This window comes from Camelus ferus, chromosome 3 (genome assembly GCF_009834535.1).
Source record: "Camelus ferus isolate YT-003-E chromosome 3, BCGSAC_Cfer_1.0, whole genome shotgun sequence".
Taxonomy (NCBI): Eukaryota; Metazoa; Chordata; class Mammalia; order Artiodactyla; family Camelidae; genus Camelus; species Camelus ferus.
Genome location: NC_045698.1, coordinates 53,439,627 through 53,465,814, shown reverse-complemented (window position 1 = coordinate 53,465,814; position 26,188 = coordinate 53,439,627). Strand labels below are relative to the sequence as shown.

General features: G+C 34.8%; 2 protein-coding genes across 3 annotated transcripts in view; one reads left to right on the top strand and one right to left on the bottom strand.

The window, feature by feature from the left end:
• Window positions 1-26,182, bottom strand: part of ZFYVE16 (zinc finger FYVE-type containing 16) — a 46,912-nt gene extending 20,730 nt beyond the window's left edge. The window contains exons 1-10 of one of the 2 annotated variants that reach the window (XM_014560931.2): window positions 25,912-26,182; window positions 14,543-14,651; window positions 11,646-13,897; window positions 10,396-10,492; window positions 7,462-7,623; window positions 5,217-5,359; window positions 3,323-3,701; window positions 2,283-2,399; window positions 1,340-1,495; window positions 91-315 (exon numbers count right to left, since the gene is read on the bottom strand). In XM_014560931.2, the coding sequence (XP_014416417.1) occupies window positions 91-315; window positions 1,340-1,495; window positions 2,283-2,399; window positions 3,323-3,701; window positions 5,217-5,359; window positions 7,462-7,623; window positions 10,396-10,492; window positions 11,646-13,897; window positions 14,543-14,612 (3,601 nt within the window). In that variant the 5' untranslated portion in view covers window positions 14,613-14,651; window positions 25,912-26,182. Of the gene's footprint in view, window positions 1-90; window positions 316-1,339; window positions 1,496-2,282; window positions 2,400-3,322; window positions 3,702-5,216; window positions 5,360-7,461; window positions 7,624-10,395; window positions 10,493-11,645; window positions 13,898-14,542; window positions 14,652-25,633; window positions 25,772-25,911 lie in introns of those variants that run through there. The other variant, XM_006186736.3, reaches the window with a different exon arrangement.
• SERINC5 (serine incorporator 5) overlaps window positions 25,631-26,188 on the top strand; it is a 131,158-nt gene continuing 130,600 nt past the window's right edge. The window contains exon 1 of the mRNA XM_032475216.1: window positions 25,631-25,740. The gene's annotated coding sequence lies outside the window, so the exon portion shown is untranslated. The remainder of the gene's footprint in view (window positions 25,741-26,188) is intronic.

The following is a 26,188-nucleotide window of genomic DNA, read 5'->3' as shown; positions in this document are numbered from 1 at the left end:
ACTTTTATTTTAATGAATCCTTGAAATTCTTATTTATATTCAGTATATCTGAACTCACTATGTAATTTAACTGACTATTCTAAAACTTACCTTTATATTCTGCACCCAATCTCAACATTAAACGCATAGGAAAAACCTTTGCCCAGGGTATCTCTAGCTTCTGGATAAGAATTCCACAAAGAAAAGGATTACATGGTAACAGGAGATCATCAAGTTTCTGAAAAGTAGGGGTAATAAATAGAAATCCTCCGTGATCCTTGCTACTGAGAAAACTCTCAGAAAAGGTAATATTGTCCAAGTTTTCTATGTATTTTCCTGGAAATAAAGTCATTAATAAAAAAGTTTTAAGTTATTTTGAAGCAGCATTCTGAGTTTGAATAAACTTTCTTAATTTTTAAAAGGAATGTAAAATATTTTTTCCCCTTATTTCCACTCTTCAAGAAGCACTAATTACTGTGTGAGCATAAAGCTCAATTATTCCTAGAGATTGGACATTATGAACAAAAAATTTGAGAATGTTTCTAACTATAGGTGTTTTAAAATTTTTCTCCATACTGCGTGGTTGATTGAAAAGTCATCATGCCCCCCAAATCTTATATAGACAGAGAAGTATATGGTAGTCCCCACTTATCTGCAGTTTTGCTTTCCATGGTTTTAGTTACTCCTGGTCAACTGTGGTCCAAAATATTAAATGGAAAATTCCAGAAATAAACAGCAAGTTTTAAATCTCCCAGTGTCCTGCTCCATCCCATTGGGATGTGAATCACAACATGAACTCTTGTCCAGTATATCCATGTTGTATATGCTACCGGCCATTAGTCATTCAGTAGTAGTCCTGGTTACTAGATCAACTGTTGCAGTATCACTGTGCTTGTGTCCAAGTAACCCTTATTTTTCTTAATAATGGCCTCAAAGCTCAAGAGGAGTGATGCTGGCAATTCGGATTGTTCTCTTACTGTACCTAATTTATAAATTAAGCTTTATCATAGGTATGTATGTATAGAAAAAATAGTATACATAGGGTTCAGTACTGTCTGAGGTTTTAGGGGGGATCTTGGAACTTATCCCTCACAGATAAAGGGGGACGATTGTATAGACACATAAAAAGATCAGGAAAGTAAATCTATTTCCACTTTTAAAATAAAAGAAAAAAACAGTAAATATATTAATTATATAAAATGCTAGATTTAAGGAGATTGAAAATGATGACTAAACTTGTTTAAGTAATCAGCAATCTCTTCACAAAATAAATCTTTAGTACAGTTAGCATAGCTAAAAGCAAAAATGCCCTTAATTTATCCATCCCCTGGTCTGTACAGTTCAAAATAAAATGCTATACCTTTTAGAGCATCCTTATAAATGGTGATAAATAGTCTGAAGATGTCCTTTGGAATAGTATCTTCATTTGGCAAACATAACAGTAGAATAATAATTTCTGCCTGTCCCAAGCCATGTAGTCCATTGGTTGAGAAGTACCAATATTTATCTGAGGAATCTTAAGTGACAAAGCATACAACTGTTTAAGTGTCAGCTTCTATTAACCAAAAAAATTAAATATAATTACCCTTTGCATGAAGCACAACTTTTCAAATTCCTTATTTTCCCAAAGCCCTCCATACAAAAACTTTAAATTGAATTGTATAAGATTAATGTAAAAAAGAGAAAGGATGAAAAATTATCTGATGGAGTCAATCAATAAATACCACTAAAACAAAGATGCACTGACATGCTGAAATGTAGTGGGTAAGAATCAGGTTAGTTTCAAAGAGAATGAAAAGCTAAGAGATGCATTATTGAGTATTGAGGATTATCTATTACTGAGAATTATTTACTTCCTTACTTTTTTTTTTACATTTTTTTATTGAGTTATAGTCATTTTACAATGTTGTGTCAAACTTCCTTTTAATTAAGCCTAATGTCATTTACTTTAATACTGTCTTTATTGTTACTAAATCCGGATTCTTGCTTATCTCAATTGCCAAATTTCAATTTATCTAAAAGCTATATGAAATATGGTCAGTTGTATAATGAGCATCAAAATACAACACAGCTATATGCCCATGGCCTTAAACTAGGACTGAATGAGGGAAACCAGTAAAAACCTTTAAGCTATTATTTTAAGTCCCACTGAATATAAACCTGCAAAATTTATTTATATTAATATTTAGCTGAAAAACTAGTATCTAATACTGCTTATTTTTCACAATTACCAGTCAAAATTTTAAATATAATTAAGAAATCCTGCTTACCAATTAGGCAAAGAAAGATGAATCATTACTTACAAAATACTAATTTGACATTCACAAGTAGATTAGCATTTAGGACAAATGTAACAGGGCCTTCGCCTTCAAGAAGCAAAATGATCTGTTCATGAGATGGGTGTTCTTCTACTACAGGCACTAAAACATGAAAGTAACATATTAGAATAAATATGTCTTTCTGTTAAATATGCTTGCAATGAAAAAAATGGATTTATAAATCCACCAATGGCTTGATCATATTTAAAAGCAAAAGCAAACAGGTTTCATAAAATCAACCAACATCTGGACAATTGTTATATACTAATTTTTACTTTTTGATTTATGTAAAGATATTAATATTGTCATACATATAAATCTTGATCAATTATATTATATATGGTACATGCACAAATATGTTGATTAAACAGCATATTGATGTAATATTTGCACCTTTAAAGTTTTAAAACAAACATTTTTATAAAGTGGATTCCAGTCTGCCAGCCACTCCAGTTATAAATTCTGATATTTACAACTGTGAAAGAAGTCTAGACCCAAGCTATACATGCTGCTTGCTGCTTGCTGCCTTATGTCAGTGACAAGTGGCGAAAAGAGCTTGACAATCAACAGGAAAATATACATGGCATACAAAGAACAGGGCTTTTTGCCACTAGCAGATGAGGAACTAAAATTCCTAGCTTTGTCATCAATCCAATACTCTTCTTTTTTTAAGGCACTATGCTCCTTAAAAAAAAAAAAAAAATAGATATGGAGTCAAATACAATGGAAATATTTTTGGGACTAAAAGACTATGAATTTCCCTGTTGTATTAGACTTTTATCTTATTCTAAATTAGGGACCCAGATGAGATAAGTTATTAACAACAATTGAACTCAAAAGTTCAGATCTTTTCAGAATTTGTTTTTATATAGTAAGACTTTTTGTAAATTAAAGTTACTAAGCCATTGTACTTATTTCAGGCAAATTGTCTAAGTTTAAAAAAATGTATTTCATACATCAAAATTCATCAATATATTCTTCCTTAAAAAAATCTCCTTTTTAAATTTAAATAACTGCTATCCTACCTGATCCCTTTTCTCCAGATACAGCCAGAAGAGGGGGTAAGCTGTCCTCATCATCAGGTAGAAGACTAATCTTATTGCAAACATTCTTCTCAATGCCACACAATAACCTATAATCTGAAGTACTAACAACTGGTAAATTGCTGTTAACCAAGACACCAGTAGGACCCGATGCTTCCTCAGTTTCTGCAAAAACATCATCATCTAGTACAAAAGAACCAGAAGTAGGTAACTCCTCAGTTCCTGTGTTTGTGGGCAGTTTTTCCACAGATGGAACCTGAGAAATAGGACTTCGAATCATCTCATTTCTTATAGTATCCCCTATCTCACTGTTTGTTTTTTCTACTGTAGTAGAATAGGCATGATCCTCTGTGTTTACCATCTGTAAAATATGGAATTAAGAAAACAAATCAGTTCGTAGTCTGTTCAAATGTAAAATAATATCTTTTTAATAAGAACAAATAAAACCAAAATGGACTCAGAAATTCTTCAGAAACCAAATTTCCCAAGAAATAGTACAATTTTGCTTCTTTAAATTCAGGAGCTTAGGTTTAGCTTTCCTGTATGCTCAGGTAGACTTTAATTTTATAGACTGGAAAAAGGAGGCAAAGAAAACTTCAGGATTCTGGACTCTTACACAAAGTGAGCAAGCTTAGTTCCCCCCAAGGTGCTCCTCCTCTTGATAGCCAAAAATGCCTGGGTTGGGTGGTAGCAAGGGAGAGGAAAGTTGGGGACGGCAGGAAAGGGAGTGGTGAGTAAGCAGAATGGTAGATATATTCCACAAAAGTAACCACTTGGAATAAACTACCCTCAAGTCTGCCTCATTTAAGCCCCTTTCTTTTTAGACTGGCCAAAGCTGAGTCAATAGAGAAACATTTATGAACTCAAGTAATACTAGCCTCTGTAAAACTGCTATTTTGTTAAAATGTTGATTGAGAATATGTGCTAGCTAAGAAACATACTTTTGGTAATTATGGCTACCTGTAAAATCTAGCTCATGAGCTCTTACTGACAAACAAAGTAAGTTTAAATGGTATGTGAATACAGAGCAGGATACATATCCATCTTGTCTAATGTATGTACCCAGGGTGAACAGGGTAACTAGCTCAGAGTAGATGCTCAGTAAATATTTGTTTAATGAATAAAAGCATTCCTACTTCATACGTTAGTACTTGCTTCTATGAGTATTTTGCTCCTTTATGGGTATGAGGAAAGTAACTACCATTACATACTTTACTGAATATCTGAAAAAGCATTAAACAAATTAGTCTAAATTCAATTACGAAATCTCAGTTCTATTTCCTCATACCCGTGGTTATCAAAATGTGGTCTAGGATCCCTGGAGTCCCCAAGACCCTTTTAGGAAGTCAGTGAGGTCTTAGGATTTTCTTCATATAATTTACCTAAAACAACATACGACAACAGACTGAATTTAGAAGTAGACGTGAGAATCTATGTTCTATTAGACATTAAAGACATTCACAAAAAAATAAAACAATGTTATTCCCCTCACTAAACTTTTGGAAAACTTCCATAAAAATATTATTTCTATTAATATAATAAGTTTTTTGATGTAAGTTTATTTGTAATTAATTCCTAAAATTTTTCTCAATTTTAATTCCATAATTATCGATAGATATAACCCATATAATCTATAGCTCTTTGGCATTCTCAATAAGTTTTAAGAGCATAAAGGAATCCTGCAATCAAAAAGTTTAAGAATCATTGCCCTAAACTGACATTTAAAAAGGTAAAATATAAAATATATTCACTATATATGTTTCTCATTTCATGAAGCTCACAGCATTAAAAAAAAAAGTACTCTAATAATCATACAAAGAATTACCTACAAAATAAAATTTTCTTAAATTAACAAGTCATTCTTTAGATTCCTTACCAAGGGCATATCAGGTAAGAGAGGACTAAAATCTTCACAACATCTTTTACTTCCAGATGATAATTTTGTTGTATCTGCAACTTCGCCATTGGGCAGTATACCATCTGCAAACCATACTCTTTTCTGTTCTTTGGAGCATAATCCTAGAATCAGTTTAGAAAGTAAAGCATTTTAATTTGATAATATTGCAATGATAATATTAAATGGGTCAGGAAACGTTTTCAGAAGCTTTTTGCTATCCATTGGCAAGCTCTGCATTCTCAGGGTTTCAAAGGCCTAGAAAAATGGCCTTTTGGGATTCATCTACCCAGAGTGGAAGTCTTTTTCCAATTCATACAAAGGCAGGGCTGGCCCTACTACATACAAAAAGAGTGGACAGGAGAGGTTACATCTTAAAGGCACTGAAGGCAGATTTAAAGCCTATATTAAGACTTAAGTTTGTGAATGTGGAGACTGAATAAAATTTAGGGACTAATGCACAGGGAGGGAAAGTGGAATAGATCAGAGCATGGCAGATAAGCAAAGGAAAAAATGTGAAGAACAAAAGAAAGAAGCATTAAAAAATCTAAAAAACAAACAGGATCTCTTGTGTATCAGAGTTCATTTCCTACTTTTAATTTACTTAACAAGAGGAGTAAAACATGTTTGTTCTTATAATGTGAATATTGAAATCTATTAATATTTATTAATATTTTCCTCTCAAATTTGGAAGAAGTAACTAGATATCTACATAAATATTTGTTCTCTTTTGTTAAAAAGCATCCATGGAGGAAGGTTATGAAAATTCCTGCCAGATGATTTAAAAACATATAAACATCATGGTAGATATTGACAGGCATATACAGAACAGATAAACAAGTTTATACTGTATAGTACAGGGAAATATTTACAAGATCTTGTGGTAGCTCATGGAGAAAATTCACATATGACTGAAAAATTGTGCTGTGCACCAGAAATTGACACAGCATTGTAAACTGACTATAACTCAATAAAACAAAAAACATATAAACATCAACAGAATCAACATCTACCTTCCAATCATAATACAGATAACACTGAAAAAATTTGAATCATATAATTTTTGCAATATGAATACACAAATAAGGTATCTTTCTTGTATTTGCAGTACTTTTATAATTTAATTATTTTAAAAGTCAATATATGAGAATATATAAATATTTTAAAGGCAGATTCATTCATCTTTAGAGCTATAATATACAACCATATATGCTGAATCTTATTATTTATGATAAACGGAAAATAGCTAAGTGAGAGATAAACTGAAATCCAAGAGAGTTGACAGAAATACTTGAATTTGTCTCTGACAGTTACAGTTCTTTTTCTAGCAAGTTACAGACTAATAGTTTTTGTTTAAAGTGTACACAGGCTTTACTCAAGATCCTAAACTACAATAGGTTATAAAAAAAAAAGAACAGAGAGCCCAAAGATTTTTAAATTTTTAGAAGTTTTTCAAAAGATTTAATAAACACTTTTTATTGTGGTGAAATATTCATTTAAAAATTTTTTTTAAGGAAAGGGAGATATGCCAACTTTTTACCTCCTAATTCTCAAACCCAAGCCCACCCTTCTACATGGAACTCTCTGATGCCAGGCTGGACGTCTGGGAAGTGCAAACTCCCAAACTCCCAGAGCAAACTGGTTCTGGTCATGTTCCATCAATGATAGGCACTGGTTGGAGACTGGAAGGTAGGAAGAGAAGGAATTCTTTGTTTCTAGATCCTGCCAGGATCTTTGCAGCAGCAGCATCACCAGATATACCTCTAAGTCCCATGATTTTCAGTACTCCTTACATCAAGCCTGGAACATGCCCTCAAGTCATGTGAACACCAACCCTACAAGGCACCTTGATGGTCCCAGCATTTGCCACTTGGTGTTCCTCTAAGAAGTCACAGCACCAGCGTGTGATGTGGTACCCTAACCCCTGAATCCCAGGTCTGAGAACCAAGCACCTCCTGGTGCTTCTGCACTGAGTTCTAGTAGCACTGTCTCTCCCCTTTTGTTCCCTCAACCCTAGGGATTGCTTCCTGCAGTTATGAATCTCTGAGCCACTTGAGCACGCCCTTTTTGTTCTTCCACCCTTCTGACGTATGTGTATAACCAGTTCCCTGTATTAAATTCCTTCTGATATCTAGTCTGGTTTCTCTTTTCTCACTAGCTCCTATCAACACTAGAAAATTTCTATTTTAATAATTTATCTTTAGACACAACATTTTCTTCTAGTTACCTTCAACACTTGGTTGTTTAAGTGCTGAGATTGGTAAAGTTGTAGGTGAGGGTATACTGGGTGTTTGAGTCTCCTGAAGAGGCTGGATGGTGGCACATTCATCAGAATGATTAGATTTAATAGTAGAACCAGTTGGACTCATCATCCTTTCAAATGCCTGAGCTATAAAGGGGAAAAAAAATTAAAATCTCAGATGTTTTTGAACTCCAAAGTCAGTTATGATAAATATTGTATTTTTTAAATTATAAGGGGAAAAAATCAATGGCTAAACAAGAAAAAGAAGTGGCACTTGGCAAAGATAATATCCTTACTTTGGTTGGCAGTGCTCTACTTCAGTATAAGCTACCAATCAGTTATTTCCATATTATTTTGGCATATATTTGATATCTACTAAAGAAAATCATTGTTATTTAATATCTGTTTTTGCCCTTGTACCCCTAGACTCTATTTCCAACATAGTTCCTAGTAATTCTTTTAAGACATAAGTCATATCACATCATTCTTCTGTTTAAAATCCTTTAATGGCTTCCCAACTGGAATGAAAATTTCAGTTGTTACAATGGCTCACAATACACTACATAGTCTGCATCTCTGCCTCTTCTGCTTTCCCAGTTAGCCGTCTGACATCATTTCTCACTAAAATCCTACTTGCTCATCATATTCCACATAGGCCTCCCCGTTCTTCAAAAAGTAAAGCAAGCACCCTTCTTGCCTAGGGTCTTTGCTCTTACTGTTCTCTCTGCCTGAAATGTTCTTCCACATTGCTTTATCCTTTCACTTCCTTCAAGTCTCTGCTCACACATCATATCATCATAAACTCTTATTCTGATCACTGTTTAAAAATAACCACCTCTTGCCACCAATCTGTTACTATCTATCCCTCTTAACATTCTTTTATTTTCATTTAGAACATTATCACCATCTGGTAGTCTCTTTGTTTCCTGTTCGCCTCTCCCCACATTTGTAAGCTCCATAAGATCAAAAGCTCCATAAGAACAGGGAGTATATTTTGTTCTCAGCTGGAGCTCCAAAATGCAGAACAGTGTATGAATATTGCTGAATGATTTTTTCATCCAAATAACATGGAACAGCACTGGTAGCTCTCCCTTCAGCCTTTCTCCAAACTAATCTGTTATAAATGCTGCCACTGCTACGATAATCTTCCTCAAGTGCCAATGATTTAGCACTTCCATGAAATGGCTTCCACTAACCAAATAAAATCCAAATAGTATTCTCAGTTTCAAAGTAATTTCCAACTTGCCCTAAGTTTCTATAATGGCACTCACATGCATGCTTCTTTGAAACTTGCAGAGTCTCAGCACAACTTCCTCATTATCCCAAATCTCTAATCAAACTATCTTTTCTTCAAGTAATTTGTCTTACAACCCTTGAACCAGCTTTCCCCTCTTATTTAATAACATTTTTTTAAATGACCATGTGTACTATTTTCATTCCCTCAGTTGGTGTTAAAATAACTTTTGTTTTTGTTTTCTTGTGGTGTATAAATTAGTGATAAACAGAACCATAAATAAAATTAATTACTATAAGATACCAAAACAGAATAAATAAAACAGATAACTAAATAGATAAATCCATGCAAAATATTTTCTTCGTTAAACCAAAGCTTGATCTCAGTATCCTACTGAGACTCTTTAATGATTATATCTTCTCCTCTCCTAGATCGTTACAGTCAGAGTATGTTTTAATGTTCAACTAAAAATCTGACATATCAACTCAAATAATGTTTCAAATCTTCATGGCTGTTTTATTTTATTTTTCAAGTGGGGAAAAATAAATATGTAGCTTGTGCTAAGATTTCTGAAGTCTAGCAGGTCACTTGACTAACAACATTAGCAGTAGTCTTAAAGGCTACTGAAGCAGCACAAGAAGAAACAAAACAACTATAAGCACTTAAACTAAAATCTTCATAAACATTGGTGGTAATATGGAAATACAAAAAGATTCACACTCTATCATCTTCCAGAGCAGAGGTCAACAGCAGGGAGTAAAGCAGCTTACCTCAGGCTAACAGACTCACATCAGAGCTTTTTGAAGAATTGCTGAAAAAATTTATCTTCATTCAAAAGAGAAAAACAAATTATTATCAGGTATTTATTCTCCTGGCTAACAGGAAGCAGTACCTGAACTAGTGCACAGGCCTGGTCTTAGAAAGTCCCAAGAAATATTTCTTGGGAATTAAACTGTCAACAAGTCTTTGGAAATGCCAAGAAGTACTCAAAGGAACAAGCATGTATTTGAGGAAAAAAACACAAGCACATGTGTACACCCGCACAAACACATACAACTGTGAGAACACAAATAAGACCACCAAGATTATTGCTGGTAACAGTAAGCTAGCTAGGGAGCCAGAGAAGCAATGGGAAACACATGAAAATAAAATTCTAAAACTGAGAAGGAAAAAAAATGAGAAAAATGTCAAATAGCATGACAGTCCTATGAATTTATATAAAAATGATAAATATTACTACCTTATCTTTTATTCCCACTTTATGTTGTTTTTCTACAGAGTGGAACCTATTATCTTGCCTCATACTATTAATATATAAGACTGAATACTACTTACTGGTAGATATTCTATAAATGTTTAAATTAAGATGATGAGGATGAGGATGACAATGATGGTGACAAAAACAAATAGGCAGGTGAAATGTAGCATTTAGGGACTTGGTACCTGTTAAAAGTTAATGAACTGCCACTCCAGAAACTGAATGCTTCCTTTCCAGACTGGTAGTAATAATTGTGAGAGTAGAACAAAAAGAAGAGAAACCAAGCCTTGGGATGTCCCACCTAAGCCAGATAAGTCAACACTAGGTCCTCGCCTTAAGAAAATAAAGAAGTTTATCTTTGTCACAATCCAATTATTTTTAAGATATATGCAATTATTGGAAGAAAATATGTCAGGTTAATACTCACCTTTACTAATAGTCTCATAGCAGACTACACATACTCTTGCTTCCTTTTCTAGATACTGCAGTTTACACTTCCTATTACAACAGACACCACAAAATACCTATGAAGAATAAAATATCAAATTTGGTTTTGTTTTAAGCACGTTTATACCTACTGGAGGCAGGGGAAGGGGAGACCCCCAAACTCTAACCATTTTTCTGATCATGTAAACAATTTTTCTAATCACTATAGGTAGTTATTAAAATGACTCTTTTTTTTTAAACTGAAATTAGGTTTCTGCAATTTAAAATTATATCTCTGATGAGACTTCCTTTAAATCAGTTATGTTAATTGGAAGGGAACAAAAATGTTCTTTAATGAATAAGTTAATAATTGAAAAAGCTTTCTCTGGTCCTTTACAACTTTTAAAAGTAGAATGTTATTCAAAAAAGAAACAGACTCACAGAGGGAACAAACTAGTGGTCTTCAGTGGGGACAGGGAAGGTGGGAGGGGCATATCAGATAGGGGTAGGGGATTAAGAGGTCAGACTACTATGTATAAAATAAATAAGCTACAAGTATATACTGTACAGTGCAGGGAATACAGCCAGTACTTTATAATAACTATAAATGGAGTTTAAGTTGTGAATCACTAGGTTGTATATCTGAAACTTATACAATATTGTAAATCAACTATACCTCAATTAAGAAAAAAAGTAAAATGTTATTTTTCTGAAAGAGAGTGGGGTTGATCTGAGACCAATATATTACTGAAAAATGAAAAAATGCAATGTTATTTCTACAGGCAACTCTTAAGAGTTTATAGATGATTAAGGCAATCAGACGACAAATAAAGACAGCTTCAGTGCTCTGAACCTTATGCAAGCCAATTTGCCTTTTTTCTCAGTGTTTACTTCAAGTTTTGACCATGATACTAGCTGCAAGAGTGGTCCTGAAATTAAGTATTCAAGGACAAACTAGGAACTGACTGAATTTGGTACATCTGACATATTGTTAAAAAGACATGTATTCTTAGATTTCACAAAAATTAGTGTTCCTCATTTCCCAACATGTAATATTCATGACAATGTGACAGTTATTTAACCCTCAAGCAATCTGTAAAATGACAGTGCTTTATATATTTCCATGTAGGTGAAAAACAATGATTTTAAACTAATGAATCTTTTAATCATCAATTAATAAGCTTTTTGGTCACATTGTATTTCATTTGAAATGTCTTGAAAGAATAAAAGACAAAGATTTTTATAACTTACTTTACCACATGCTCGGCAGTGATGTCGCCGTTTGGTAAAAGTAAATTTAACTTGGCAGTTCATACAATTTGGAGCTTCTGAATCAGGAACCCAAGTAGGTTGTTTCTGGCCCAAAACCAGGCCTTCTTTGCAGGTGTTTGCAGGAAGAGAGTCTTCATTTGCAGTTACAAAACTAGATCCACCTTCAAAATTACTTTCTATATCAATGTAATTAGAGTTGAAGCTAACCTGAGGATCAGTAGTAGAATCTGTAGTACAAGTTGTTGGAACAACGGTATTTCCTATGCTGGGTTCACTTTCAGGCATATTTGGAACATCTGGCTTATCTGGTTCCTTTGAACTCCTTGTTCTTGATGGAGCACTAAACAATTGCTTAGGTCTGGCCCCTCCAACATGAACAGACTGACTGTTAATATTAGAGACTGATACTTCATTTGTAATCTCAGACTTACTGCTAGATAACCCTTGTTCAACTGGAAATGTACTTTTTTCCCCTAAAGAAAGGCTACCATTTTCTGTTATATTTTGTTTATCAACTGTTTCACAAATTATATTAATACCAGGGCTTTCCCCAGTAGCTCCTGCTTCAGCATTGAAATATATATTACTGGCATTTCCATCATCTAGGCCTTTCATATCTATCTGATTCATTTGAGATTTTGAGTCATTTACATTTTCTTCAAATGATTTTACGGAATTGGTCTGAAGATACTGTTCATTCAGAAAAGCATCAAGTTCAGCATCACTAATTGGTGCACCACTTTTCATGCCTTCATCAATATTAAAGTAATCCAAGTCTTGCCCATCAATATCATTGCTTGAAAAAGTAAGATCTTCACAATGATCTGGAGACTCTGGGGCATCAGAAAGCTCTATTTGAGATTCTGCAGCTGCAGAAGAACTGGTGTTATCAGAGTAATCCAAAGATTCAACTCTAATTACCATCTGGTCAGAATCTAACTTTCTGTCTCCCATCTTTTCAATTAGTGGCTGGTGAAGTATGTTTTTACATTTTTCCTGTTTCAAGAGATCACTCTCCTTCAAAGTTTCCCCACTTAAAATGACATTCTTCTGTATTTCTTCATGCATAGTCATTGCATCTTGTATATTATCTTTAGAGTCATTCTGAGGTAGACAATCACCATGCACTTTACTTTCGATTAATGATCCACACAAAGACCCAGGTACTGGAAGACAGGACAATGAGGAGTACATATATTCACTTGAGACATGTGAAGTTGAAGAGGGATCCTGGATTACATCTTTATTATCTTTAAGATCTAAATTTCTTGAGTCTTCTTTTGCAGATTGTTTTATAAATGCAGCAGTCCTATCTTCCTGAAAGGATAAGTCAGGTAATTTGAAATTTTCATCACTTAAATTTGAATCATTTAAGCATAAACCTCCATTTTTTGGAAGACTGCAAGGCAAAGAACTCGTGCTGTCTCCTTTTAAACATTCTGTGGCAACTCCAACTGCCACATCTACCTCCTCTTTTACCAAACAGCCATCAGCTTTTACTAATTCACATGGCTGGTTCTTGTGTTGTAGGTTGTCTTTGGCATCAAACATTTTGGAACTTTGTTCAGTCAAAGTAGATAGCATGTTAAAATCAACTGATTCTAACTGATTAGAGATCTTTTTATCCTTTAAATTTTCTTTTCCATCATAATTACATGAATCTAAAAGTGATGTATCTACTTTTATACCAAATTCTTTAGTTCCACTGATTTCTCTGTTTTGTAATTCAGAGTCATCATTTTGTTCCTCTATGACATTACCATGGTCTATTGAAGAAACACAGAAAGTTTCTGACATTGAAGATAAATCCAGTCCAATCAATGAATCTGCACTAGACTTAAAATCATCTGGCAATAATTTTTTAATATCTTCTTCACTGTTAGTTACATGAACTAAGTTACCCATGTCACTTATCAGATCACAGACAGGTTTACTACATCGTCCCTTGTACAGAGGCTGGATTTCATCTGAAGTGCCACTATCCACAGAAGAAAGGAGATCAAGTCCTGTTACATTTTTTTCATTTTGTATAGATGTCAGTCCCTCAAGTGTTTTTTCATTCAGGGAAATCTCATTTGTTTCACAGCCTGTTTCTGATGAGGCACAACAATTAATGCACTGTTGATCCTTTGGTAGCACTGAAGTTAGTTGTGAGGAAGCCAACTCTGAAGAAACTGAATAGTGGTTAGAATCATACGCATTTTGTGCATCCTGGAGATAATCTTGTTCATCTAATTAAAATAGAAATATAATGTTAGTCAGGAAACCCAAATTAAAATTATTACAAAGATATTATGGTTTCTAAGACTTCTGAACTAAATTTTTTTTAGACCAGAGATAGATTACTTTCTTGCAAAATGGTAATATCCTCCAAAATTATTTTTATTTGGATTTAAACTACCTGGGGTTTTTACTTTTCAATGTAGATGTCATACTATGACGGAAATTCCACTCAAAATAACTCAGTTGCACTGGAAAAAACCAGATTAATGAAGAGCTGAAAAACAATCTAACTTCTTTGTTCTGTCCTCTGGTTTCCTCGCCTTCATTCTAATATGAGGAAAATACTGTCTCTCATAATAATGAAATAGCAATTTATATAGAGCTTTCAAGTTGCAGTTTAGCTGGTTCATACGTTGATTTTAAAGGTCTTTCTTTACCTAAATTTGTATCTGGAGAGAACCTTCTAGTTCCTTACTTCTATCTCTGGCTATCGGTTCTATTCAGTGTAAGAATACACTAATTCATGATAATGAGATAAATGAATGTTTTACAGAAGATAACCATGTGACCAAAATTGAAACCACATTTTGCTAAGATATTAACTACAGACATTTTAAAATTATATTAATGGCAAAAATGGAAAACCAACAAACCTGGATTCTGTTCAAAATCATCAAGGAGTTTGTCCAAGTCACTGACTGCTGCTTTAAAGTAACTGTCCATCCTACCTGTAGAATTATTCAGAATTTAATTCTTGTGTGCCTAGAAAACACAAAAAATGATAGTTCATTTAATTCTCTAACATATAAACATTATGCCATCTACTGCATGCCCAGAAACATAGTCAAATAGACACACAAAAAATTTAACAGCATTGCTTTGAGAAATCTATAATTTAGTTGGGGGAAATTCCTCTATATATACAAAAATGACAGGAAAACAAACTCTTAACACCATAACATGCATACATAAACTATTGTAAAATGTAAAACTCTACATAACTAAATAACTCATGGGTCAAAGAATTCACAGTTTAAAGCTAAAAACAATTTTAAGTACCATATAGCAAACAATATAAAATATACTACATACAAATAAAAATACTGCACATAAAAACTTGTGGGATTCAGCAAAAGTGGTACATCAACAGATACTTACAGCCTTAGATGCTTATACTAGAAAAGAAGAAAGAATGAAAACTAATCAGCTAAAAGCAGAAATTAAAGAAATAGAAAATGAGCATATAAGAGAGATATAAGAAAACTAAAAGTTAGTTTTATGAATAAAGTAGATGAACATCTGATCTGTCGCAGGATCTCCACCAAATAAGCCTGAAATACCTTGAAGGAATCTATCAAATGACTAATGGGATAATATCAAAAGGACACAGAAGCCAAGTTGAAAGGGATCTCACTGCTTAAATGGGACAAATGAATATCATATAAATGACTACAAAGGACTTACCACAAATCAAATGGATTTTAAAAAAACAAGAAATCTTAACCATACTAAAGACAAAAACGAAGAAACACTATACAGTAGAAGGGTTGCTAGGGCAGTAACCGTTATTCTGAAAGTTGATACTTAAGAGAAAAGATCTAAGAATTTATCCTGCCCTTTATTTACAAAATGCGTTTTAGGATAACAAAATAGTTGCTGAGGAAAAGTTCTTTAGATAAGACTTCCAGCTGATCAGTGCAGAAGGATACTAAAATTTTAAAAATCATCTCTTTGTAGTTCCTAATGCAATAAATGGACTAGGCAATGGCTATCAATGTATGCTAAAACTATCAGATGAAAGGTTGGAGGGAAACTTTATAATGGTGGAATCAGGCCAACACATTTGAATCCAGTGATCAATTTCACCACCAATAAATGTGGAAGAACCAAATATTATGTGCTTCATGTTGAAGACAGCATCACACATAAAATATTCCTGTCTAAAAAAATTGAACCCGAATCTAATCAAGTTTTTAGAACTAACTACATGTTTACAGGAAATTCAAGCATAGAGGGACAAGTTAAATGATATCAAAAGAAGGCAAATGGCTTAATCCAGAAGAGGGAATACTTTATAGCAATGTTCCTCAAATTGTCAATGGTGAATGATCTTTTATTTTCAAAAAACTTCCAATCTGTTACAAACTATTACTTTTGTAAAACACAGTAAAACAATGCAGGTTTTGCAATAATGTACAAAAAGATACACATTAAGCATATCTGAATGATAGCCTGGATTAAGGACTAAGAGAGGGAAATGAAGGATAAAAGAGAATAAACAAATGAGAGGGCTTTACTAGGACCACTTATGATAGTCGCCATGAACTGAGGACACATGAGACTTAGAAAAAATTAGGGATACTTTAAAGATGGATTAAAAAGATTAAACAGAGCTTAAGAGAGCACTGAATGAACTAGAAGACCTATCTGAAGAAATAACCTAAAATGCAGCCCAGAGAAACAAAGAAGAGGAAAATATGAAAAAATAAAGAGACATGGATGACAGAATGAGAATGGAGCCTCATAAGGAGAAGAGAGAGCATGGAACAAGCATGTTTGAAAAGATAATGCTAGGAATTCCAGCATAAATGAAAAGCACTATAGACACAGATAACTCATTATACCAAGCAATATAAATACAGCTGACCCTTGAACAACATGGGTTTGAACTGTGCAGGTCCACTTATATGCAGGTTATATGGAGGAACCATGGATACAGAGGGCTGACTGTAGTTTATGTGCAAATTTTCAACTGCAGAGGAAGTCAGCACCCCTAACCTCCATGCTGTTCAATGGTCACTATAAAAAGAATAGTTACTCTATAGGGAAGCTTTTGAATTCCTAAAATAGAACAGTCAGAGATACAAGGTCATCTTCAAAGGAACAATAATTATGCTATTACAAGGTAAACTTGAACAATTCTCAATAACACTGGTATGTCATCCTAATTCAATAAAGCATATTACTTCTTTTAGAGAGGGTAGGGAGGTAATTAGGTTATTTAGTTAGTTAGTTAATTTTTTTAAAAAATGGAGGTACCAAGGATTGAACCCAGGACCTCATACATGCTAGGCACATGCTCTACCACTGAGCTATACCACCCCCTCAGCATATTACTTCTTTTATTTCCATTTTTAAATTGTGATTATACCATACATATACAAGAGTACACAGACACCAAAACAAATAAAAGGAACTTGCAGGAAGAGACACGGTAGGAAGAAGAAAACTTCAAAGACACTAATATTCTCAGAAAAAAGCAATGCAACTATGAAACAGGAAGAGGAAGCCATACATAAGGAACATATGAAGAAAAAAAGTGATCGTGGAAATTCATAGCAGCAATCTTAAAATTCAAGTGAGGCTTATAGGATGTAGTAAAAGCAGTGCTTAGAGGGGCATATATAGCATTAAGTGCATGTATTTAAAAAGAAGAAAGATCTAAAAATCAATAATGTAAGCTTCCACCTTGGGAAATTAGAAAAAGAAAAGCAATTTAAGCCCAAAGCAGGTAGAAGAAAAGATAAAGACTGGAGCAGAAATCAATCACACTAAAAACAGGAAAACAACAGAGAAATGGAGAAAAATCACTGAAACCAAAAACTCTTTCTTTGAAAAAACTAAAAAGAATTGATAAACTAGGCTAATTTTTTAAAAAAGAAATACAAATTACCAATATTAGAAATGAAAGAGGGGTCATAACTACTGATACCATGGACACTTAAAGGAAAATAAAGGAATATTATGAACAACTCTATGTCCACAAACTTGAAATGGACCAATTCCTTAAAAAACACACACTATAAAAACTCACACAAGGAGAAAGAGATAACTTGAACAGCCCCATATATATTAACAAAACTGAATCAATAATTAATAACCTTCCACAAAATAAGTCACCAGGTCTAGATGGCTTCACTGATGAATTTCACCAAACATTTAATGAAGAAATGATCCCAATTCTCCACAATCTCTTCCAGAAAAAAGAAGCAGAGTAAACACTTCCTAATTCTATAAGATCAGCATTACTCTAATACCAAAACCAATAAAGACATTACAAGAAAGAAAAACTACAGACCAATATAGTTTATGAACATAGAAGTAAAAATCTATAACAAAATATTAGCAAATTGGATCTAACAATGTATAAACAGAATTATACACAATAACCAAGTGGAATTTATACAGGTAAGCAAGGCAGGTTCACCATTTGAAAATTAATCCATACACCACATCAACAGACTAAAGAAGAATTATCATATAATCAAATCAACTGATGCAAAAGAAAAAGCATTTGACAGGATCTAACATGTACTCATGATAAAAACTCTCAGCAAGCTATAAGCAGAGGGGAACTTCTCCAATTTGATGAAGATTTTTTATAAAATACCTACAGTTAACGTTATACATTATACTTAAAGATGAGAAACTGGATGCCCTCCCCTCAAAGACTGGGACCAAGGAAAGGATGTCTTCTCTAACCACTCCTATTCAACACAGTACTGAAACTCTCACTAATGTAATAAGAAAAGGAAATAAAAAAGAAATAAAAATGTCTTTATTTGTGATGACATACTTTTCAATGTAGAAAATCCCCCAAAATTGACCCCCCATCCAATGGAAAAGTGAGTATAATAACAAGAATGAAGGATACAAGGTTAATATACAAAAGTCAAATGCTTTCTATATATTGGCAAGAAACAACTAGAATTTGAAATTTTAAAAAATACCTGACTGGGACATTGTGCTGTGCACCAGAAACTGACACATTGTAACTGATGATACTTCAATTAAAAAAAATACCATTTACACTACACCTCAAAATATTAACTACATGGATATAAATATAACAAAATATATACAGGACCTATATGTGGAAAACTACAAAATACTGATGAATAAAATCAAAGCAACAAGACATCAGATTTATGTTTACCAGAAGTGAGAGTGAGGGGGAAGAAGAGTGGAGGAAAAATGAACTGGATGAAAGTAGTGAAAGGTACAAACATCCAGTTACAAGATAAATAAGTGTTAGGGATGTAATGTACAACAAGATGAATATAATGAACACTGCTGTATGTTACATATGAAAGTTGTTAAGAGAGTAAATCCTAAGAGTTCTCATCACAAGGAAAAAAATTTTTTTCTATTTCTTTAATTTTGCATCTATAAGAGTTAATGGATGTTCATTAAACTTATGGTGGTAACCATTTTATGATGTACATCAGCCAAATCACTATGCTGTACACCTTAAACTTGTACAGTGCTGTATGTTAATTTTATCTCAATAAAACTGGGAGAAATAAAAGTAAAATAAAATGGATGAGACATAAATGTAAAATGCAGTATTATAAAACTTCTTGAAGAAAACATAAGAGAAAATCTACATAGCTTTGGGTTTGATCATGAATTTTTAAATACAACATCAATGGCATGAAAGAAAAAAAGTGATAAGCTGGACCTTATCAAGGTTAAAAAATCTGCTCTGAAAAAGACACTTAAGAAAATGAGAAGACAGGCCACAGAATGGGAGAAAATATTTGCAAAACATGTATCTGATAAAGTAATTGTATCCAAAACTCACAAAGAACTCTTAAAATTCAGTAATTGGAAAACAAACAATCCAATTTAAAAATGGGCATAAGTTCTAAACAGATACCACTCGAAAAAACATACACAGTTAGAGCATATATTAAAGTGCTCAACATCATTTGTCTTTAGGGAACTACAGAGTAAAACAATGAGGTACCATTTTACATCTATTATAATGGCTAAAATCCAAAAAACTGACAGTACCAAATGCTGCAGGGGTACTAAACAGCAGGAATTTTCATTTACTGCTGCTGGGAATGCAACATGGTACAGCCACTTCAGAAGACAGTTTGGCAGTCTCTTACAAAACTTAACATAGTCTTACCATATGATCCAGCAATCATACTACTAGCTATTTACCTAACTGATTTAAAATTTTATGTCCACACAGGAACTTACATGTCAATGTTTATAGCAGCTTTATTCATAACTGCCAAAATTTGGAACATCAAGATGTCCTTCAGTAAGTGAATGGATAAATAAACTCCGGCACATCCATGCAAAGGAATATTATTCTGTGATATAAAGAAATGTAATCAAGCCACAAAAAGATGGATGAATCTTATATGCATATTGATAAGTGAAAGAAGCCAGTCTATATACTGTAATGATTCTAATTTTATGACATTCTGGAAAGGGTAAAACTACAGAGACAGTAGACACATCACTGACTGCCAGTGGTTTGGGGTAGAGGAGGGTTTAACAGGTAAGGCAGAGTAGATTTTTTAGGATGGTGAAACTATTCTGTATAATACTATAATGGTGAATACAAGACATTAAGTATGTTTCAGTACCCATAAAACTTTACAGCACAAAAAATAAACCTCAATATATGTAAATTTTAAAAATATTTAGGTTAGGGCATCTCAGAATGCAGAATATGAGGGGAAAAAGTCTAAATGAATTACAAATATGTAAAACCACCATACTGAGGGCATGGAGAAATAAAGTGCTTCCTTTGGAAATCAGTGGAGTCTAAAGGCAAAAGGAACACAAACATTGTACTCTAGTTGATAAAGTTGTTTCTCATGGGGGTGTGGGTTAATTCTGAAGCCATCATACATGTATGCTAGAATTGAAATTAAATAAATGGATGGCTGATGGTAGGAGCAAGGTTTCCCACTTTTGGAGGGAAAATAGATAAGCAAGGGGAGGAAGTTAGAATGACCCATGTGGTAATGGATTTGAGTTGGAGACATCAGTATAAACTCCTGTTTGGCTTAATATGGACACAGATGGTTACACATTTGTACTAATTTTTTATTTGAAATGTTTATAGATATTAGCTTAAACATGTATCTCTTGCTCCATTAGCTGAGAAGGCCTAAATGCAAAATGTCTTGGTGGCAACAATGGAGCACACTAGTGCCCAGATCTTGGTTATCTGAGGTTATCTTCCCTTAAATCAAGAACCAAGATAATTATTGACTCTAGGAAAAACACAAAATTATATAATAAAGGTAGTATCATAACAATATACTACCTGGCTCAGCTTTAGATACTTAAATGATATAAACACTAAATAATGATTTAACTAAAAGTTAACATAGAACTAATTTGCAAATCTAAAGGAGGGGAGAAGTGCCATGTTTAAATATGGAGGCTGGTGTAACAAACCTAAACTCACATCTTCTATAAAAGGAAGGTGGTAAGTAATATCTAAAACTGGTAGGATCAGGGTAGGGTGGAGAGATAGCTGTATAAGTAAGCAAGTTATTTAGAAAATTAGAGGTGAAAAAGAGTTGACTGTGGAGCAGCCTTTCTCAATGAGGGTTCTGTGAGAGGCTTAAGCCTTAATGCCCTAAGGCATTCACTTTATGTAATGAATTAACATCTTTCCTATGTATCTGAAGTGTCAGTGCAGTTGACCCTTGAACAATGGGGTTTGGGCACTGACCGTCCATGAAGTTGAGTGTAATTTATAGTCAGCCTTCCGTATCCATGGTTCCTTAGCATCCATGGATCCCAAGCATCCGTACCCATTGATTCAACCAAGCAGGAACGTGTAATATTGTAGTACTTACTTACTATTGGAAAAAAATCCACATATAAGTGGACCTGCAGTTCAAACTCGTGTTGTTCAAGGGTCAACTACAGGCGTAAATCATCTTTGGGGGAATTGAGAAAAGTTACTCAAATTATTCTCTGTGTTTGTGAGTCCGATGAGGAACACTGAGAAAAGCTGCTTCTGAAGAGAGAGACTCAGGGGAGAGGATGAGGGCAAAGGGCTATTGTTTTTGAATAAAATTCTTGTAGTAGTATTTGACTCTTTAAATTATGTATAGGTATCCCTTTGATAAACATAAACATTACATTAAAAATAAATATATTAGCAAAATGTAGTAAAAAATCTGAATATAGAACATAGAAAAAAATAAAGAACAGAACTGAAAGGTCTAGAAACAGCTCCTCATTAGAAAAAGACAATTTTTCTTAAAAATTATGGATTTTATTAAATAATATCTACTTATAGAGTATTTCTATCTAAGTAGCAGTGTACTACTAAGTATTATGTTATCTGAGGCACCTAAAAGATACAACAAAAGGATAATTAAATAATAATATAGTCTAACAATTTGTAAAAGGTATGACATTGAAACCTTTTGACTGAAAATCTTATTAAACTGCACATACTTTTCATTCACTTACTGTGCCAGTAATCTTCCCTGTACAGAGACACGAAAGAAATACAAGACATACTCCCTATTCTAAGTTTATTTATGTGTGATAACTTGTTTTAGGTAGTATCTTTACTCACTTGGCCATGTATGTATTCACAGATTTACAAACAAATATTTACAATATTTACTTTGCAAAAAATGTTTTTTAAAAATCTCTTCATGACTGAAAACAAATTGGCAGCAACATGGAAGATTTATCAGAAAACAACAAAACCAAGAGTAAGGAGACTCCTAAAAAGGTTAAGGTGAGAGGTGATGAGGGCCTGAACTGAGACAGGGCAGACAGAAAGGAAACATATAAAAGTAGCTAAAGAATGGGAACTTTTGGAGAGTGAAAGTGAGAGAGAAAGCTAGGATTACTGCCAGGTTGCCATCGTGAGTGACTGGGTGGACACTGGTACCACTGACCATGACAGGCAACACAAAGAGGAGCAGGACGGAGGGAAAACATGAGTTCATGTTTGGACTCATGTTTGAAGTACCTTGAGAACATCCCAGGGAAGATGTCCAATAGGTAGTTGACTATAAGGATCTGGAATGCAGGAGAGAAGTCTGAGATAGATAAAAGATTTGGGAATTGGTAGTATATAGCTGTTAATAGATGAAATCACCTAGGAAGAGAATATAGAAGAGGACAGGAGCCTGACATCAGGTAACTAAAGGTCACAATTGGTGTTCCTAAAGCCACTCTGAAAAAACCTGCCCAGAGTACTTCCACAGAAAAATATCCAATATATATGTTAAAAGACAAAAAATCAAATTGCAAAACTTCATGCATAGTACAAACCCAGTTTTACAAATAAGTTAATATACATATAGTATTAGCAAAAGGCAAGGAAAAAAACAGAGGAGCAAACACCAAACTGTTAATAATGCAGTCAGATTATGCAAGCTTCTCACATCTATATTCTATGTCCTTATAGTTTTTTTTTTTACAAAAATATACTACTTCTGTAAACAAGAAAAGAAATAGTTTTGTTCCTTTCTTCAAAAAAAAATGATAGCATATTTCCTTATAATATAAAAAGATAATATTAATCTGTTAGAAAAACACTTGGACAATGGACTATAAATGGGCAAGTAATATGAACAGATAACTAGTAGGATTATGAAAAAACATTCAATGTATGATCCACACTATCAAAGTGACATGAATTAGAACACATACCATTCCCTGAATATCATCTTTTTAATAATAAAACTACTCAATGTTTTGATAAGCGTCTGATAAAAAGAGCATCTGAGACACTGATGATAGGAACTTCTCTCAAGGGAAGAATGTGACAATATGCATCAATAGCTTCAAAAAGATTCCTAACATTTGCTCTAATAATTCTCTTTTTAGAAATTCAAGAAAATAATCTAAAATAACTGAAAACATGCAAAGATATTTCACCAAATCATTAAGTGAAACTATCTAAACACCAACATTAGGACACAAAATTATACAGGCATCAAAAGTAATGTTTATGTCTATCAAAGCCTTTATTTGGCGGGGGGGATTAGATATTTATTTATTTATCTTAATGGAGGTACTAGGGATTGAACCCAGGATCTTGTGCATGCTAGGCATTCACTCTACCACTAAGCTATACTCTCCACACTTCAAAAAAATTTTTGAGTACATACTCTATGACTTAGCAATTCTACTTCTAGAGAAACACTAGCAATTATGCATAAGAACACATCACAAAGAACTTTCAACATTGCAATGTTTGTAAAAGTGAAATATGCAAAAACCTAACAGTTCATCAACACAAGAGTGGTTAAATCAGCTTTCTCAAACTGGACTGAGGACCTCTGGAAGCTCCAAGAGCTTTTAGGGTGTGAGGTCCTTCTAGTTCCAAATACCTATCTGTGCAAGAATGGATTTTCTTAATATGCTTCAGCCTAAACAAGGTAGCACACCAGACTGAGGGAAAAGCAAATATGGGAATCTAGCTGTCTCCTGTAAAGCCAAACGTTAAAGTGATCTGCAAAAATGAAAAACAATGCCACCTTTCTCACTAAATATTTTAAAGAAAATATAGCTATTTTAAACAATATTATTTAATTCAGTATATCATGGGTTTAATGTTATTTTTAAATAAATAAGTAAAAATTTTCAAATTTTCTAAGTTTTAATTTCTAAAATGGTATATATCCTGTATTAGAAAACAAAAATTATTTTAGTCCTCAATAATTTTTAAGTGTGTAAAGGGATCATGAGACCCACTGGATTAAATAAACTGTGATACTGTAATTATAACTGGAGATGATAATTAAATGGGAATCTAGTTTTATCTGTAATGTAACTGTTTCAAAAGATATTTTGCTCATTAATCACTTGTGTAATCAAAAATCATAGTTATGTTTATGAAGTTTTTTTAACAACATGGGGAAATGCTTAAAATATAATTTTAAGCAGAAAAGCAGGCAATCCAACTGTATATAAAATCTCATCTTAGGAAAACGCCATGGGAAAATGACTCAAAGGTAAAAAGTCAGAAATAACTGTTGATGATTACCTTTAAATGTGGAATTATAGTTTATTTCCCCCTATTCTTTATTATATTTAAAAAATATTTACACTGAACATGCAGTTTAATATCCAGGCGACAAAAATGGGAAGAAATTCTAGGTAAAAAATTATATATAGTTCTACTAGATCAAACCACTTAACTTCTGCCAACTCAAAAGACAAGCTCAAAATAATACATTGAGGAACCTAATTCGACCAACGAACGCCTGTCTTGTTAAATGAAAAACATTAAGTTAACAAATTTATGGGCTGGTTCCCATACGAGTCAAACAAACAAAAACATTCTCAGTCTAACATACAATAATATGCAATCACGGTAGTACAAATCAGTTAATAGTTTAAAAGTTAGGTCATCTTTTACAATTTGTCAAAGGTACCAAAGAAAAGGCGACGGGAAGGAACAATACAGCGGCCTTCCGGTCTAAAACTGTGAGAAAATGCATCGGTGCGGGAATGGGCTTTGCGAGAGCACGGGCGGCGATGACAGATTCGTCTGCGGGGGCCGAGTCCTTTCAACGCAGAGGCTACCACTCCCGCCGCGGGAGCAACAGCCCCACTGCAGGCGCAGCCCCTCCCCTGCCTGGCAGGCGGCCCTGGGGGCGCTTCTCACCCCTACCTTCCGCGGCTCCGGGGTCGCTACCCCGGCACCGCAGAGCACTCGTGGCGGCCCCAGTGGGGTGGACCCGGCAAACAGCCTCCGAGATGGCCCTCCCGGCCTGGTCCGGCCCTCCAGGTTTTACCGAGGGGCCGCGAGGTTTGAGAGTCCAGATTTCCCGACCCGCCCAGAGGGCTCGGAAAAGGAATGGGTCCGGGGCCCAGGCTCGGCCCCTGGAAGGACAGGAGGGCCAGGCCCAGAGCCCTGGACAGCGAGACCAGAGGCCATCCCGCCTCCTCCGAGAGGGCAGCAGGGGTGAGGAGAGGCCAAGACGCCTGTTCCAGGGGGCTCTTACCTCTCCACACCCCTGCGGAGCTCTTAGAGGACTTGACGCGACACCGCGCTGACGAGTGAAGAGCGACCCCGGCCGGGAGTCCACGGAGTGCGCGACGTCGACTCAAGGTTTGTTTCCACCCCCAAGCCCTCAACCTGGGGAAGAGTAGGTAGCGCAGGCGCAGAGGAGGCTTTCTTTTGGCTCTCACGCCCCCTCCCTCCACGTCCGCGGCCTCCCCAGTCCGGCGGCGCCTGCGCGATGCTTTGCGGAGTCTGATCCTTGGGCGCCCGGCTTCTTACCGGAAATGCCTACGGAGGTGCTAGGGTGATGGGGAAGCCTGAAGATCGGCCGTAGGTCGGGACTCGGTTTCCCGCTAGAGGCCCTGGAGCCGGGATCGGGAAGCGACCTGCGTCAATGTCCGGCTTCTTTGCCCTTCGCTGACCTAGACGCAGCTTCCCCCCGCCCCCAGCCTTCTGTGTCCACGGGGTCGGTGCTTCGCTCCGGCCTGTACCGGACACAGCCGCCTGCCCGGCAGCCAACCCAGCCTGCTCCTCGCGCTGCTGTCCTCCCGGAATA